This window comes from Mustela nivalis (assembly GCF_964662115.1).
Source record: "Mustela nivalis genome assembly, chromosome: 1".
Classification (NCBI taxonomy): domain Eukaryota; kingdom Metazoa; phylum Chordata; class Mammalia; order Carnivora; family Mustelidae; genus Mustela; species Mustela nivalis.
Window position 1 is genome coordinate 18,109,252 of NC_139020.1, and position 18,845 is coordinate 18,128,096.

The 18,845-nt window shown below is 43.0% G+C and overlaps 1 protein-coding gene across 1 annotated transcript; it reads right to left on the bottom strand.

Moving 5' to 3' along the window:
* Positions 1–2,937: 2,937 nt before the first annotated feature.
* LOC309846512 (uncharacterized protein) lies at positions 2,938–17,360 on the bottom strand. Its single transcript, XM_082695469.1, has 2 exons — positions 16,429–17,360; positions 2,938–4,229 (listed from the first exon to the last, which is right to left on the bottom strand). Exons 1-2 carry the CDS (start codon positions 17,045–17,047, stop codon positions 4,150–4,152), a joined length of 699 nt encoding a protein of 232 aa, XP_082551595.1. The 5' UTR covers positions 17,048–17,360; the 3' UTR covers positions 2,938–4,149.
* Positions 17,361–18,845: the final 1,485 nt, after the last annotated feature.

Here is an 18,845-nt window from a genome sequence, read left to right on the forward strand (position 1 = left end):
TCCTGGTTGCCACATCAGCAGTAGCACTGGGTATAAACCGCTGTTTCTCAGAGTTGATTTAGGAACCATTTGCATCTGGATCACTTGGTTAACCTGGTAAAAGGTCGCTTCCTGAGCTCCGTTACAGAATCACAGCTCTGCAGTGGGAGCCTGAGAGCCTGCACCTTGACATGTTTCCAAAGTAAGAATCACTGCCCCAGCTCTTCACCTGTATGTAGAACTTTTCAGTCATTTGTTTGCTGTAATGACCTTTTATTTACTAAAAATCACCTCTCTGAGCCTGTGGGTATAGAGTAAAATGTTCAGTATATTTAAACTTAAGTTGTTTGGACAGTTGGACTTGGAATAGTAACGGTGTGATTAAGTCAGTAAGTATTTGCATAAGAGATAAACCTACAAGACAGTGGATTGGCCTCTAGGATACGCCTGTTCTAGTGCAGTCATTTATACATCACAACAAATTGTGATGGAGTGTTTTAGAGCCGGTGACCTGGGAAATCCCTGAATACTGCAAAGAAGCGTAGAAGAGTGATATTTGAGAAATCTATCTAAAACAAATCCGTACTCCAGTGGTTAGGAGTATATGGATTAAGCAGATGAAGGCTCCTCCTGAACACTTAGATCTGTTATAATAGTACCAGAAAAACCCAAACCCTCTATGTATACATTATTTCCTTACCCTTACTGCTGTGAAAGAATTTGAAGTCCAGAGTGGAAAGCTGAACAGTTAGGTGCAAGTTTTACTCTTGATTTCACTGTTTCCTAGTCAATATTACCTGAAAAACCACCTAATGGGCCAACTTCTTTTGAGTGCTTCCCATTTACAGACTTATTTTCTTTCTTTTTTTTTTCTAAATTTAATTTTATATTTTCAGTGTACCAAGATTCATTTTATGCATTTTATGGCTAGTCCAAGGTCATGCAATACGTGCCCTCCTTAATACCCACCATCAGGCTTACCCAACCCCCCACCCCTCCAAAACTCTCAGTTTGTTTCTCAGAGTCCACAGTGTCTCATGGTTTGTCTCCCCTCCAGTTCCCCTCAACTCACTTTCCTTTCCTTCTCCTAATGTCCTCCATGCTATTCCTTATCAGACTTCTTACTTTCTTCAAGCTCTTTTTCTTCTTCAGAAGTTTTCCCTACTTTCTTTGATCAAAGTACTTGTCATCTCTTTATTTTTGGAAAAATTCTCATACTCCATGTTTATAGTCTTGAATTCCCTGACTTTATTTCTTTCCCCATCCTTATTCTATTTTTTCTTTTTTCTCTTTCTTTCTTTTCTTCTTCTTCTTCTTTTTTTTTTTTTTTTTAGTTACTGAGTCTTTTTGCTAAGAGTGAGTAGTCTCTAATTCAGCAAGTTTCTAGGGAAGTGGGTCAGATCCTAGGCAACTGTCTTGATATTCAATATTCAAAGTTTGTTTTTTTTTTTTTTAAAGAAACCATGTCCTGCATGATGTCATGCTTCACTCTGTTCAGCATTCTGTGTACAAAATCAGGTTCCTTTTACCTTTTCCATCTGCCACGGCACCTGCTTTCACTTCAGGCCCCCTGAGTTTGTCACTTCAAAATATATACACTTGCTACTTACCCCTTTCTCCAACATAAAGACACACCCAGTGTCATGCATGTTCCAAGAATTTTTGGCACAGCTGAGCCTATCGGTCAAGAGAACCAATAGATGGGGAAATCAGGAAGAGCTGGGTATCAGAGAACACCCAGCACCCGTGGCAGGTCTCGCTTCACTGGGTTGTCACCATGGGATTATGGTTAGGTTGGAGCTAGTGTGCCGTCAGGGAGAGCCCATTGGATTTGATAACCAAAATCTGGAAGTGTTAAAGCCGGTGTTCATTTAACACGTAATGTGTAGTAGACACTGCGCTCTTTACACGCCCTCTTTCGCTTGAGCTCCCCGTCCTCCTGAAATAGACCTATCATGTCACCCGTGAGAAAACTGAGGCTCACAGAGATTAAGGAACTCACCCAAGTTTCATGTACTCAAGCTCTCTTTAAATAAAGCCTTTCACAGCATGGCTTTTCTCTTCTTTTTTAAAGATTTTATTTACTTAGCGCGAGCAGGGGCAGGGGCAGAGGGAGAGAGAATGTTCAGCGGACTCTGTGCTGAGCACGAGCCTGACGTGGGGCTGGATCCCAGGACCCTGAGACCATGACCAGAGCCGAAACCAAGAGCTGGATGCTTTACTGACTGAGCCACCCAGGTGTCCCTCATGGCAGAGTTTTTCTTAAGCTGACTTTTCGATATTCATGGCTTTTCCTTATCACAGCAGGAACGTAATACTTGATGAGTCTATTCCAGGCCTAACATTCTGACTAGGCAGCAAGCAGGGGTGTGGAGAATTGGGACTCCAAACAAGGACTCCTCTTAGAGATGAGCAGTGCAGATAAATGCATGGTCTGAAGGAACTCCCTTCAATGTGGTGTGCCGACTCTGGGGTTCCTTGGAGCCAAATGTCCGTCTCCAGGGTTAAGAGGAGAAATTTAGGGCACCTTCGTGGCTCAGTTGGTTAAGCAACTGCCTTCGGCTCAGGTCAGGATCCCAGGATCCTGGGATTGAGTCCCACAGTCAGGCTCCCTGCTCAGTGGAGAGCCTGTTTCTCCCTCTCTCTTTGCCTGCCACTCCCCCTTTTTGTGCTCTCTCTCTCCCCCCCTCTTTCTGTCAAATAAATAAATAAAATCTTTTTTAAAAAAAAAAAAAAGGAGAAATTTATCTTGGCAGCACACACAACTCAAGCACAAATGCGGGCCAGGTGGAGGGGATGCCCTGAGATGAGACTACCACGTCCTGGGGATCAGGACTGTTCCCGCTGGTATTCTCATAATTTCTTCCCATTGTCTTTTTTTGGGTTTGTTTTTTTGCATAAATGACTTCTGAAATTACAGTTTATACTTTGCAAAAGAAAAAAGGCCATAACAAATTATTTTAAATCAACTAAGTGACTAAAAGAGGTTTATTTGGCTTACAACTGACAAAATGTTGAGAAGAGCTGCTAATACAAGTATCGCTAAATATGCTAACAATTATGATTAACTGTTTATTTGTAAATGATATAGTCAATTATGGAAAAAAAAAAAAAAAACCAGCTGCAGAGAAATCCAAATCTGAACAGTTCTGTAAATCAAATCATTCGCTTTTCTCTAACAAAGTGTGTGTGGGGGGTAACAAGTTCTTGGATGAATTTTACTAAAACATTAATGTAACACATTCTATTTTACAAATTAGTTCTATTTCACATAAGCCTCACACCAACCTTGTAAAGTGTTAGCCCCATTCTGTGGATGAACACACAGACTTTGAGAGGAAAAGTGGATTCTCTGACCCCACAACATGATTATGTGGCCAAGCTATTAAACTCAAGAACCTAGATTTGGGACTTCTTTTCAAATATGAAAATTTTTTTTTTTTTTATTAAGCCTTTGTGCCTTGTAGGGAAAAGAGAGAGGTTTATCTCAGGCATCATTTACCATGCTAATTGGTAAAATATTTCATTTCTAAAAAAACTCATTGTCATAGCCATACAGTTCCCCCTTAAGATTCAAATAAAAGTGTTTACTGTCTAAATAGGAAATTGTTAAATGAGGGGGGAAAAATGCCAACTTGTGAATCTGTTTAAAAATGTTGCTGGGCCATCCATGATGCAACTGCAGGGTCCTTTTAATTTTTAATTACAGAGATATTCTAGAAATTTGTTTCAGAATATGTTTAGTTCATATGTCTTTCAGCTGAGTTATGAAGAGTGCTGCTGAACAGTTACAGTGAACACACCATAACTTTGAATTAAAAACTACGCAAATACATTTTTCACTAAAAATAAAAACAAAGATGTGGGCTTGAAGATTCATGTAAAAGTGGTTGCATTCAGAATGCTGCTGGTAAATCTTTTGAATGACCTTACTCTCTTAAAAACTGAAGGTGGAACTTCTCGGTGACCAGATTATGATTAACAAAAACAATCAAGCCTGAAGTCTTAAGCTGATCCAGCAGGGTGACTCATGCTTCTTTGTCATCCTCCCACGGCAGCAATTTGTTCCAGTGAATGCTAGTAACAGGCATTATACCCTGTTAATGCTAACATGTAGGAGTCAGTTGCAGGTAAAAACCCCTATCACGATTAGCATTAACAGCATACAGCCTACAGCAAGCCTCCAGCATTCAGAGGATGAGGCATAAAGAATTTAAAACCACAGATTTCCCCTTCCTGGTCTGCGCCACCTGCAAGAGAGAGAGAAATGGTTGTGTGTGCACATGCAGTCATAAAGCTGGAGTGAGGGAATATAAATCTGAAAGCAAAAACAGTCTTTATTTTCCTTTTAAGACAGAGAGTGAGCTCACTGAATCCCAGGAAGTAATTTATTGAAAAGGGTAGGGAAACTGGCGATTAAAAGGCATTTTTACCTTTAAGTGTATTTGAGGACTATTTTCAAATCTATATTTTAAATTCGGAGTTACTTATGCATATGTATTATGTTCTTTTAAAACAAAACCAAAACAACTCTTCAGAGTCGCCACACGCTAAAATGTAAAGAGGCGACCCTTGAGTTCTGACAGTATGTTTTTGATTTAAGTTTTACCTGGGAACTAGATCATTTAAGTAAAAGGCCAAAACATTCAAAATAGTGTTTTATGATTTGTGAAAATTAAACCTGAATTCACCTGGTTTATAAAGGTCAGATTCGGGCTAGATTTTTATTCTGTAGTAAACAGTTGAGGCTTTAGCTTTATTATTTTTTTCAAGAGGTGTGGTATACGCAGCGGGGTCCCTCCTTTAATGAATCCATCATTAAATGGCCCCATTTGCTCTTTAGAGATTCCCGTGGGGAAAGCACCACCCAGTGGCTTTGGTTTTGATCTACGTAAAGGAAGTATGACTTAAAAAGTACTGTTTCTCAAACTTCTTGTCTTCAGCAGTGAGTGGAGTAAGAAAAAAGAAAAAGATGAATTTGCTACTTCCTGTTAGAGTCTGATTTTACTCTCTCAGATAAAGTGACATTTCTCCCACAAGCTTCTGGTTTCAGTGCTACTATAGCAGAACCTAGAAGTTAGAGTACTATTCAAGTATGTGGTCTCCTCCATACAAGAGGGGAATCACCTTCTCTTTTATTTAATCATGAAACCAGCTAGATGTAAAAACTGTGATTAAGTTCAAAAGAAATTCTAAAGTAAAAAATTCCCCAATGAATGTATTTTGACAGGGCAGAATATCGTGGTTTGGAAATTTCCAAACCAAGGAAATATATCATTCTTACTGATAGTAATTTTTTTCTTACCTTTGCTTTTTTTTGAGATGAATTAACTTAAAGATGAAGAGCTTTGAATCAAATGATGTCAGTTGAGGATTTTAATGCCTTTTACAGATTTTTTTTAGTCAATAAAGACTGTAAAAATAACTTCCCCCCCTACCCATAGTGCCTTAGATATAGTAAATACTCCATAAATATTAATATCCTTATGTTGGTTCTTCTCCAACCAATATAATTCAAACCTTTTTTAAAGAGCTTTTTCTAATTCATATTAAAGGTAAATAGCATACTTATTCCACCCACACATTTTCTTCCTGTTCTTTAAAGATGACATCTGAACACAGGTATTAAAAAAATGCATTTAGTATAATAGTTGGATTCTTTTTTTTGTCTTTCATCTTTTTTTCACAAATTGATTAGAGTGCTCAGAAAAGTGACAAATGTTTTTCACAATGTGCTATATACTGTATTAAACATTCTAACACCTTTCTTTTTATTGGCTCAGACTCTGAAGGTATGCTGAAATGAAAAGCATCATTGATCTCAGTGCTCAAGCAGAAACTGTGGTACATGTATCTAGACAGACTTCTCAGGCACGATGAATTCCTAAAACTGCAGAGAATGAGCAGTTTGACTCTACTACAAAATCGTAAAACAATCGTAAAAAATCGTTAAAAACAATGAGAGATGAAAAACATTAACCCCAATAAACAGAAGAAAGGAGAAAATATCCGAGAACAGCTTTTTAAAAAGTATGTTCAGTAGACTTGTAGACAATCCGATTGGCCAGAAGGCCCATGAGTATTGAAGTTGAGCTCACTCTCAGTGTTTTTGACGAGGCTTGTTAACTAAGTTAAGCAACGACAGAATTGCTCTGTGTCTGAACGAAAACTAGTGATCACAGACAACAAAGGCTGGGCTAATAGCCAAGACACTGGGCAGAAGATGCTGTCACAAGGCAGTGAGGACAGAATACAGCCATCCCACCGGTAGAGTGGTAGGACACGAATTGGACGTAATTCTAGACCCAGCAATCAATAGCCACAGCTGCTAAGCATTTGTTAAGACTGTGACAAGCATAATTTCCAGTGTTTGGCAATACATGAGAAATTTGTCTGGATCACACAATATAAATTAGAGCAGGAGTCTTCACGAGAGTGGTTCTGAAGACCTGCTTCAAAACCCCTCACTCCACAGTACTTGTAGGCTCACATCCATTGTCAAGATAAGCTTTACTATGGCACAAGTCTAGGATTTCAAAGTAATTGAGTGTCAAAACCGTCCCTTCTCACCTTAGATAAAAATCTACCAAGGTGAAGCCCTCGGTATATGCTAGATAAATAATAGTACCAGATATCTTTCATCATATGGCAAGCCTACTTTTCCTCTGGTAGTAAGAACTGAAGGGAGCACTCTGGGGAAAATTTTCCTCAAATTAAGCTTTCCTAAAGGATGATTTTTTTTTTTTTTTTTTGAGGAGGGCCACATGATTTCAATGTTATCTTTTTAAAAATTATTTATTTTTTAAAAATTTTATTTATTTATTTGACAGAGAGAGATACAGCAAGAGGGGGAACACAAGGAGAGGGAGAGGGAGTGGGAGAAGCAGGCTTCCCACTAAGCAAGGAGCCCGACGCAGAGCTCGATCCCAGGACGCTGGGATCATGACCTGAGCTGAAGGCAGATGCTTAACCGGCTAAGCCACCCAGGCTCACCCCCCCCATTTTTAAGTAAGCTCTGCACCCAAAGTGGGGCTCGAAGTCACAATGCCAAGATCAAGGGTTGCGTGCTCTACCAACTGAGCCAGCCAAGTACCCCAATCCTTTAATTCTTACCTTACTGATTTGCCAGGAAAGATGGTATCAGCTATATATTCAGAACAGAATATGTCCTAAATTTGTCACTAAGGATCTCTTTTCATGATGAATTATAAGTTATAGCCTTCCACAATTGTATATGCCTGTATATTTTCCCATTTTTCTTATTCCTAGCACCAGCTACTTAATATTTGCCTACCAAAAGAACTGCATGCCATAGAATTTTCTTTTAAAAAAGAGTCACAGTGGTTGAATTTCATAACTCAGCCATCATGGGTTTATTGATCCTGAAATGTGCAATTACTTGGAAACTATTTGTTGTTATGAAGGGAATGTACACCAATTTCTGCTAACAGGCATGATCCTATATTGATGGAGCAGTACAAATTCTCATCCAAAGCCATTTTAATGGGTGAAAAGAAATTACGTTTTTGAAAATTAAAATGGTTAAATGCAGATAATTTCTTTGAAGTATTTCCCACATTTATTTAATTTTCTTATATACCGGTAAAAAACACAAGCGTTAAAATGGAATTCAGTGTTGATCCCTATTTGGATCCAATCACTACAAGTGACTAGTGACTAATTGCCTAAGAAAGCATATCTGGTATTCCCCAGAAGTTACTCTGATTTCTTATATTTGGAAGTTGCTGTTTTGGCTTAGGTCATGATAATAAGCAGTGAAGATTAATGCAGGTATGTGAAGATCCAGATCCTGAGAAAATCTGGAACTGTCATGGTTAATCTTTGGAATGACAATTTCTTGATTACCATTTTGACCTAAGGTCAAAGGTGGCTGCAAACATGATCTCTCAAAAACCTGCCCCTCTAAAAATTCTACATCTGTCATAGTGCTTCCCTTCCCTTCCACTTAGTCTGAATTTCTTACCACTAGTACCATACTTGGGGTGAGAGAAGGAAGTTGGCTGGCAAGGTTTCCGGTAAGCTGTTGTTGAAATGGAAAGAAGTTGTCTGGAGAGGAAGGAAAAGGTTGAGTTGAAGCCCCTCCCATCGGCACTTGGACTTAGTAGGTGAGTTAGCTAGTCATCTTTGGAATCAGAGATAAAGGACTGAGGAGAGAGGACTCAGGGTGGGAAAGTTTTAATGGGGATAAAGAATGATTTAGAGAAGAGATTAGGATATACTCCAAATATTTCAAGAGCTCACCCTCTTCATGTCCAGCCTAGAACAGTCACAGATGATTTAAAACAGTAGCACCTGACTGTTAGTTCAGCCCTCTGTGTTTGAACTCCCTACATGGTCTAAAATCTCCTAGAAAGTGTATTCTTTCAGTAATTCTTCATAAAGACCTTTAGTATTGTGACAAAAAATATTCAAGTGGCTGGTTTTCTAAACTGTTTATTTGTATGAATTTTTAAAAATCATGTTTTCTGTAGAATGTGATTATTTTATGTTACATCTCAGTAACTGAGTTTTAAGATTTTATTTATTGAGGTAGAACAAGAGTGAGAGAGAGAGGAGGGGAGCACAAGCGGGGGGAGCAGCAGGAAGAGGGAGAAGCAGGCTCCCCGCTGAGCAGGGGGCCTGACTCAGTTCTCCATCCCATGGGACTTGGGAACTATGAACCGAGCTGAAGGGAGACACTTAACCGACTGAGCCACCCAGGTGCCCTGTCAGTAACTGATTTTAAAGCTAAGTCAACTTCTGTGCTGTCAGGAAATGGGCAAAGAATATTATGTTTCCTTTTGAATTTACCCAAGTTCCAGCAGTGAAAAGGAATTGATGGTGTGGCCTGCTACTGACTGCGGTTGGAAGTAGCACCTGTCTTCCTGTCTTCAAAAGCACAGAAATGCATCTTCTAAAAGTAAAATGGATTGTTCTGTCAGCGTCACCCATATCCTGACCTCTTGGTGAATGCTAAGATCACTTTTTAATATCATTAACTTTTTTCTTACATTTAAGAAAAATTCTCTGTATAAGCCATTGCCAGGGAAAAAATGACCAACTCTTTATGTCATCTGCTTTCACAAAAATCTAACATCCTTTGATAATTCTAATTAGGAATTCTTTTTTTTTATTTAAAGATTTTAGTTGTTTATTTGACAGACAGAGATCACAAATAGGCAGAGAGGCAGGCAGAGAAAGAGGAGGAAGCAGGCTGAGCAGAGCCCGATATTGGTCTCGATCCCAGGACCTGGGATCATGACCTGAGCCGAAGGCAGAGGCTTTAACCCACGGAGCCACCCAGGCGCCCCTAATTAGGAATTCTTTAAGGAAAATACTATTTCTAAATTAAGAGCTCCTGCTGAAAAGACTGGTTTGCATGCAAGACAGCTTTAATACAACATACCTTTCTGTATCTTGAAATACAGAAAATGAATGTTTCTAAAGATATATGCCAGTAATGATATTAATACATAAAACTAAGTGTGACATACTTTTGAACTCTCTCCGAAGAAAACCAACGTGGAATTCATAGGATCACTATGGAAACGTCATAATGAGTGGCGTTTAACTGTGAATGTACAAATGAGAAAGAATCTGGACCACAGAGGATTATTCTGCTTTTCCCAATTTTGAAGATTTTATTTATTTGTCAGAAAGAGAGAGAGAACACAAGCAGGGGGAGCAGCAGGCAGAGGGAGAAGCAGGCTCCCCACCAAGCAGGGAGCCCGATGTGAAACTCGATCCCAGGACTCTGGGATCATGACCTGAGCTGGAGGCAGGCGCTTAACCAACTGAGCCACCCAGGCATCCCTGTTTTCCCCAATTTTAGAACTAGAAAGTTTTTGCTGAAACCACTTGTGATCTTATGTCCAAGCTAAGCAGCCTTCCCAACAGCCAGTGTTAATACCTTCACTTCTCAGATAAGAATGGGGGAGAAAATAGGTTAGAAGCATCTGCCCCAGAGCAATTCTGTGGAGTAAGCAGGAGGAGGTCCAGAGCCAGCCCGAGTCCAGCCCCCATCCTGAACCAGTGTGTCACAGCGGAGGGCCTTCCTCACTACCCCAACCTCCCGCCAGCTCAGCTGCTGGCCCGAAACGTGGGGAAAATGTTACCAAACCAACCTGGATAGAAACAACGGGCAGGAAGGAGAGAGCTCAGGAGGGAGATGCATTCTTTTCTTCTAAATCATGGCCATTCGTTCTCCTTTCATAAGTTCTCCAAAGCTTTTCCACATGCCTAACCACTTAAACGTTTTAATATATTTCCACAAGAGAACTGTAATAATTTTCTTTTTTTGTTTATAATTTATTTTCAATATCCTTCCCCTACCCCTATCCCTATCCCCAACTTCCCAAGGGATAAAGGAGACATGATGGCAGTTAGCAACTCTGGACTGCTCTGTCATCCTTTAAAGAGTTACCTTTTCTAGAGACCTCCTCCTCTTCCATTTGAGTTCACAGTGTTTGTTCTCAGTGTGGAATTTCTAGAAAATGCCTTCTTTGGAACACACTATGGGTAACCACTTTGTCCATTACATGTACTAGGGCCCGTGTGTCTGGCATCCTAGGAAAAGTCTTCTTTTCTATTTCTATGAGCCACAGTTTACACTTCTCTATTTACACTTCTCTACACGTGATCATGGCTTCAAACAAGGGGGAATCTGTGTACTGGGAACTATGTCAGAAAAACTGAGCAAGTTCTGGGAACAAAAGGTTTGGTTTTGCCTGTTTAAAAGTTTTCTTATGATATATGGGAATACCCTGTTACAAGGCATACACCATACCCTTTATTACTTACATCCCCACAGTGTTCTACTCAGTGTCTTAACACACCAAAAGAGGGTCATGTTTGGTACTCCTCAAGGTGTCTCTAGATGTGTGTCCTAAGTACACTTAGGCACTGTCTACCTACTTAAATTGCTTCTCAGATACGGGCTTGCTCACCTTGCTTTCTTTCTTTTTCTTACAGACAGTGAACTCCTGGAGGCGGGGCTCTCTTCGGGTCCTGGTGTGACCCTCTCTCTCTGCCTCACACCATGCTGTGATTTTCTCTTGTCTCTTCCTCAGGGCTGAGGTATCCTTGAGGGCAGAGACAGGGTCCTACTTCAGAGCTTGATACATGGCTAACACTCATTAGTTCTGAGAGTAAATGCTTGAGATACTTCAAAGGCATTTCTGTTTGCACAACTGGCTTGGCTCTGGCACTGGAGCAACTCAGTGAGATTGAACTAATATGCAGATTTTTGGAGAACTAGTATCATAGAAGCTTATAAATGTGGAAATACACTAATGAGGTCTGGTGCTACTCCGCAGTAGTAATGGACTACTTATGTTTGGGGGATTTCAGGCTTGGATCTCCTTCCATAAAGCATGGCCATTATAGGATAAAGCTGGAGGATACTACCAGAAATAATCATCTGAAGTTATGGGTAAAAATTAGGTTCTTGTTTTTTAAAACCATCCTTGGATGTAATAATATGTGTTTTCATTTCATTGTGGAGGAGTGTGCCCTCATTCTTAGGAGACATGTGCCCAAGCATTTATTTTATTTATTTATTCCATTATTTTAAAGATTTTATTTTTTATTTGACAGAGAGAGACACAGAGAGAGGGAACACAAGCAGGGGGAGTGGTGAGCAGAGAGCCTGATGCGGGATCGATCCCAGGACCCTGGGATCATGACTTGAGCAGAAGGCAGATGCTTCATGCCTGAGCCACCCAGGTGCCCATGTCCAAGCATTTAGAGGTGAGATGCCAGCGGTGATTCAGACACCAACAGAGAGAGAGAGATGGATAGGGACAGAGAGAAAGAAGGCAGATGTGACAAATGTTGTGAGTCTAAGTGGAAGGTCTTGGAGTGTTCCTGCTCTGCTGTTTTCAGCCTGCCTGGGTTCCTTTCTTGACCCCAGCAGTGTTCCTGGCTGTGTGATAGTTGGCAATTTAACTAAACTCTTTACGTCTTAGTTGCTTCTTTAAAAATGGAGATAGTGACAGAACTTACTCAAAAGGTCACTGTGAAGATGGAAGGACACAGTGAACGTGAAACACTGAGGATGGGTGCTAGGCTCCTAGTCAAGGCTCAGTGGATGCTGGTTGCGGTACTAGCGGCATCAGTCGTGGGTCGCTGCTGAGGGCCTGCAGGTACCTGTCCGGCTACCACCTGTTGAACTTGTCATTTGAAAAGTACAAGATACATTTACAACTGTCCGACTGAATCACTATGTAAATTAGAGGTTATCAACAAACACAAGTCAAAGGAAAACAATTCTTTGGTATCCTAATCTCCAAATCATAAATGTATACCAAAATGTTTCCTTAGGAGTTTTCTGAAGTGTCTTATTAGTTTTTCTTTGGGTTAAGGAGACAAAAAAAAAGTGTGTTAGGAAACTCTCAAAAACTCTTTACAACCAAACAAGTATTCACCTTGTCAAGAACTAGAGACCATTTGTACCTATACCCTTTACAAATTGAATTTATATCTCACTTTCCGAATTGGTTTCTTGAAATATGCAAGGTTATACATGTATACAAACTCATTGCAAACACTTATATGGGTCTCTGGGCCAGGCACGAGTTGGACTTCTTATTCCTTAGACCGGCTTTGGGAGTGAGTTAGATCATCCTCCCCTCTGATCCCTGGTGGCCCTGAGGCTCAGACAGGGCAGTCATCTGCCCCAGGTTAAAGAGTGGGTGGGCAGGGGCACTGGAGAACACAAACTCAAGCAGCCTGGCTCTGGCGTCCATGCTCTGAACCACTCTGCTGGCCCGAGAGTGGCCAAGCACAGCATTTAGTTAGGATAGCCAGGAGCTTCCTCTGCTTCCTCTGTGTATAGAACATTCTCATTATGGAGACTTCCACAGATGTCATCGTCGTGTGTCATTTTGCCTTACCCAAACACCAGTTGCACAACTTCACTAAATCAGCTGTTTGATACTCTTCACTCATCTTTCTGCCCTTGCCTTAACCCCCATCTGCCAAACGTGGATGCTGTTTTTCAGAACTGGGCACTGTTGGTACCAAATTGGCACAAATCTAAATTTTAAACCATGCTACTGGACTGCTATGAAGTTTGTTTTTCTACCTAGTACGTCATCGTGTGTCGGGGTAGGAACTGTGCCTTTCGGTTCTCTGTTCTTGATGTTGCTGAAAGTCTGGTGAGCAGGGATGCTGAATCGCTTAGACGTGCGACGTGTTACTTTGAGGATAAGTGTGCTTTTGGCCCTGAACTGGAAACCCAAAGACAAGACTGATGGGACAGAGCTTCCGTGTTTCATGGTGGGTGAGAATTACACAGCAGTCATCCCGTTAAAAGTGCTATTTTCCTTACGAGACTGAGATAAAGGGAATACATTTAAGAAAGAGCAGAGTCAGTGCAAAGGTGGGATAGAGAGAGGCTTTTAAAAAATTTAAACATCTATCCTTGAGAAGAAGGGTTTCACAATTTTCTTATTCTATCCAATTTCAGCCAACATGTGGCAGCTTTGAAGGTCAGTGAAAGACAACCATACATTCTCCAGTCAATGATCCTGGTACTTACTTACTCTGACTCTCTTTGGACAGAGGATATGAATTCACTGAGTCCAGCTGCGCCTTAGAAGATGTATGAAAGTGAAGTGAGGTGGTAGTCATGCTGGGGTCATAGAATTTCTTCATCAGATTAAGGGACTTTAGAAATGACTCAAACCCAGCCACCCATTTTAGAGATGAGCAGAACGAGGCACTGAAATTTGCACAGAGGTGGGACAAGAATCCTACCATGGTTCTCAGGCTGGTGCCCTTCCCATAATACCAGGCTTGTGTGCTGTGGGTTCCAGGCATACCACCAGAGCAGTAAAGCTATTAAAATCGGTAGCTTCAGCTATGATTCACAGCTGGTGACTCATAAAAATGTAGAGATGCCAACTAGTCAAGGACAGAGGTGTTCTGTCTAGGTGTGAGGTAGAGGCTCCACACGCCACTCACCATCATTCAAGCTATTTACTTCCACTGGCTTCAGAACACGGATTATGAAAGTCCACCCCAAGAGGGGTCACAACTGAGATTCAAGGAAGCCTGAAGCCCACTGCCATGAATGCAAAATTGTGTGTGAGGATGCGTGTATATTCTCTTCTTAAAATTTCTGAGCAAAGCACAGACAGCTTCCATTAGATTTCAGGTAGGGAAAAAGGGGCTTAAGAACCAATACTCTAAAAACCTCCTTGAGATTTTATGGCAGATCTTGGTCATGACATAAAATAGCTGATTTAAAAAAACAAAAAACCTATTTGAAAGTTGAAACCTAGGAGGGCTTTTCGGGAGTGGATTTTTTGATTCACAGAAGACTGACTTGAGCTATGAAGAAAGATGAAGGTTATTCATTCTCCGTGTTGGCCATTGGAAAGTAAAGAAGGACAGAATTCACAGCACATCCGAACTAGTTTAAGTACTATTTCACTGCAGCTGACATGCCAACTTGCAGAGCAACGTACTGTTAGCCCTTTCCACCTCTTGGATTTTTAAGATTCATGAGGGCAGGGCTGTCCTTTTGTCATCCCTGCTGACTTCTCCCCAGCATCCAGCATGGTGTTTGGCACAGACAGAACGTGATGATGGCCTTCCCGTGCAGGGAACGTGACACTTAGAGATTCTGTTTTTTTTTTTTTAAAGGCCACTAAGTTATACTTTTTACATATGATTAGTCAGGTAAAAAACAGAGTAGAAGGGGCGCCAGGGTGGCTCAGTGGGTTAAAGCCTCTGCCTTCGGCTCAGGTCATGATCCCAGGGTCCTGGGATCGAGCCCTGCATCCTGATGCAGGGAGCCTGCTTCCTCCTCTCTCTCTGCCTGCTTCTCTGCCTACTTGTGATCTGTCTGTCAAATAAATAAATAAAATCTTAAAAAATAAAAACAGAGTAGAAATCTGTGCAAATGCCACTGTTCTGCCTTGAAACGGGTCTCGGCCAGCGCTCATGTTTCTCTTTCTTGATATGTGTGGTTAGGAAGCTCTGTTCTGTGGTCAAGGTGAGCGACTGGCCGTGTGGGGGAAACCCAGTTACTACAGACGGTTAAGGAGTAGCCCGTGCAACAGAAGTAATTACTGAATGCGCTTGGGTCCTCTGACGAAATCATGGAAGCAACAAAGTCTGATGGAAATGAGCCTGAACTGACAGGGCTTAATGTCCCGAGTCCTCCCCGACCCCCAGCATCCCACATCCCACATCTCACATCTGTGCCTAAAGGCAGGCTTTACACTAAGAACCTAATGACCTTACCAGAGAAAACACAAATTCTGTGAGCCACACGTCCTCGTGGGCAAAACGAGCAGACCACCACCTACTCTGCCAATTTCCTATCATTATGACTATCAAATGAGACAATGCGCAGCAAACTGCCTCCTCAACTTTTTAGCTTATATTCCTGTTCACACAGATAAGCAATTAAATATACATACCCTGGGACTGAAAAGATCAGTCCCAGGATTATTAAAAGTTAGGCTGCCTTAGCTCATTTAGATTATCCATTATGTTAAAGCCATATAAAAGAGGCACTATTTCTTCAGGGGGATAAATGAACCTAATGAGTGACTCGGGCTTTGAAATATCTACATAACATGTGAAAAGTCTATCTCCACTGAACCTCATCTATCTGACACAAATTATAAGTTAAATTATGACCATCATTAGATACTGTTGGCCTCTTCAAATCATAGGGGAATCCTAGACTTGCTGTGTGGTATTGGAGCAGTAACTTCACCTCTCTGGGCCTCAAGGTCCCTCATCGTTAAGGACTGGATTCTCATTTAGATCTTTGCCAGCCGTCAGCTTCAGTAATTCTAGCTTCAGTTTGATTCATAATCATCCTAATAAGTCTGCTTAGGATGAGGTAAAAATCAAAAGACCCGGCCCACCCTCGGGAACTGTAAAATGTGGAGGATAGACACCCACAGGGGTTTTAGGGATAAAGAGCTCTGTGTGCTCTGCCAAAAACCTGCACCCTTGGCACCACGGGAGCGAATACATCCCAAAGTTCATTGAAGGTGCTGCTCCGGCCTCAGGTTCCTTAAACAGGCACTGGTATCCGGTAAGTTCGGATTCTAACCCTTAGAAAACTAAGGTCGATTCCTAGCTGCTTTTCAGAAGAAAAGAAAGAGGACTCGTTTTGAACGCAGTCCCTTTGGCTCTACCCTTGTCCCTCTCGAGTGCGTTTCGCACACACTCGGCCCCCCCGCGCGCTGAGCTCGTCCAGGGCCGGGGCTCCCGGCCGCCCTTCCGCGCGCCCCTGCCCTCGCGGCCCCCCACCCCTCGCGGCCTCCCCTCCCCTCCCCGGCCCGGGCCCCGCGGACAGCGCCCCTCCGACGGGCGCCCGGCGGCCACGTGCGCGCCGCCCCCGCCCCCGCCCCTGGGGCCGGGCGGGGGCCGTGGGACCCGCGGGCCGCCGCGCGCGGAAGGGCGGGGGCAGGGTCGGCGTACCTGGCGGCCCGGCGGCCTCCGCTGTCCCGGCGCTCGCGTCTGCTCCGGTCCCGACGCTGCAGGCGGCCCGACGGGGCCGGCCGCGCACAGGAAGCCCGCGCCAGCGAACGTGCGACCCTTTTATAACCCACTTGTGACTCATAACCGACCGGCCGCCTGTGCTGTAAAACCCCCCGCCTCGGCCCCCTCCTGCCTGTTCTTGGAACCTACAGCTTGAAAAACTTTTTTTTTTTTTTTTTCTTTTTAAAGGAAAAGTCGAAAAAGCCCAGCGCCCCCGAGGACTGGTGTTTCCCCCTTTCCCTTTCTCGCGGGTCATTCTCTCTGTGTTTTCTCTCCCGACACACGCCGCGTACTTTCCTGCCCCCGCGCTGCCAGGCTCGGACTCCAACCTTTGTTCGTGATGAAAAGGAAACGCATTCAAATGAGCGCTCGGTCGGCCGGAGGGGAAGTTGCTACTCTTTGCGCCTGGGTGGCAGGGGTGTCTCGACAAACCCTTCCACAGGAGAAAGAAGGGGCAGCCGCACAGAAGTAAACGCGAGGCTTTTTTCTCCCCCACGAAATCCAGCGGAGGCTGGAGGGTCCCTAACAGAGGAAGAAATGGCCCAAGTGACTCCTCCATGGGACAGCTCCCCTCTTGACCCTTCCAGAGTCAAGAGTTCGGTTTGAGAGGTATAGGCCGGGTTGCCCACATTTGTCTTTGGGGATGCTGGGATACAGGGCTCGAAACTTCTTTGACGTCGACCTCTGCAGCATTCTTTCCTTGCCCCCTTACCACCTTCAGGACATTTTCCTGGAGCATAGGAGACTCCAGTGTTTTAAAGAGTTGACCTCACCGTCTTCCTCTTGACCTCTCCCATCCTACCAAAAGGGGGACATTTCCGGGGAGCAGGTCATTTGACACAGGGGACTGAAAGGGTTCTGGGGACTAAAACGGATCTAACACATGGGACATATCTGCTGGAAGACTCGTGGAGTAACTCATTCTTGTGCGTTAGTGTAATCAACGTTCAGACCTTGAGGAAGAAGAAAGAAATGTGGCGAGAGAGGTGGTGGTCTGATGCGGATTTAGCCTCATCGCCCTGGGATTGGCGCCTTGTCCTAGATAAGGCAGAATCACTGCTAGATCCCAGAGCAGCTCTTTCATAGCCGGGTCTCCATCCCTAGGGCAGACGACAGCTTAGAAGACTGTGTATTAAGCTGATGCCAGAAAATTCATTTCTGGAACCTCTGAAAGCATGTTAGAGCACATAGTCCTTAAAGATGGCGGGGGGTTGGTTAAGGAACTTGGAAGCATTTAAAAATTTTCTATTCTTGGGGCACCTGGGTGGTTCAGTCTGTTAAGAATCTGCCTTGGGCTCAGGTCATGGGCCCAGGGTCCTGAGATCAAGGCTCCCGGCTCTGTGCAGAATCTCTTCCTGCTTCTCCCTCTGCCTCTGCTTTCATGCTCTCTCTCTCTCTCTCGTGCTCTCCCTCGCTCTCAAATAAATAAATAAAATCTTAACAAAAATTCTCCATTCTTAAGGCTTATATGGCCATAATGATAACAAGTAACATTTCTAAAGCAGGTGTAAATTTACTATGTGCCAGACCATGGCCTGAAACTTTCCATGCAGGACCCTGAGGCACAGAGAGATCAAACACTTCACTTTCGGTCCTAGTAGGTAGCGGAGATATGATTCAGACCCAGCCCCGGCCCCGTGTGTGTGGCTCCCATTGTTCAGCCTCCCTGCCTTCTAGATCATTCAGGATCTGGAGCAGAACAGTGCAGTTGCCAGTGGGGAAAGGAACCATGGTCCTTACCAGGGTGTGTCATACCCCTCTGCTGAGTATAGACAGCTGCAAAGCCTATCTAGATTTCCCTTTCCTCATGTTACGTCCTAGTTTGGGACACCCAATAATCGTGGACGGATGGTTTTTGGGAGTAAACCAACTTGCATCTCATTGTATATAGTTCTAGCTGTGGGACCTGGGGTTAAGTTTCCTATGTGTCAGTTTTCTCATTCTATTCTATTCTATTCTTTTCTTTTCTTTTCTTTTCTTTTCTTTTCTTTTCTTTCTTTCTTTCTTTCTTTCCTTCCTTCCTTCCTTCCTTCCTTCCTTCCTTCCTTCCTTCTTTTTTCTTCTTCTTCATTTCTCTCTCTTTTCTAAAATGAGGAGAATAGGATTTTCCATTGGGGATTGCCATGGAGTGACTCGTGTGTCTTGGCCCCCACCTCCAGCCATTCATTATTGTGTTGTAACCCTAACCTGTAATGTGACTGTATTAGGAAATAGGGCCTATGAAGAGGTGACCAGGGTTCAATGAGGTCAGAAGAGTGAGGCTCTTATCCTTATAAGAAGAGGAAGAGACCCAGAGCCGTCTCCACATCTGCACAAAGAGGTCATGGGAGTACACAGTGGGAGGCATGCTGCCTACA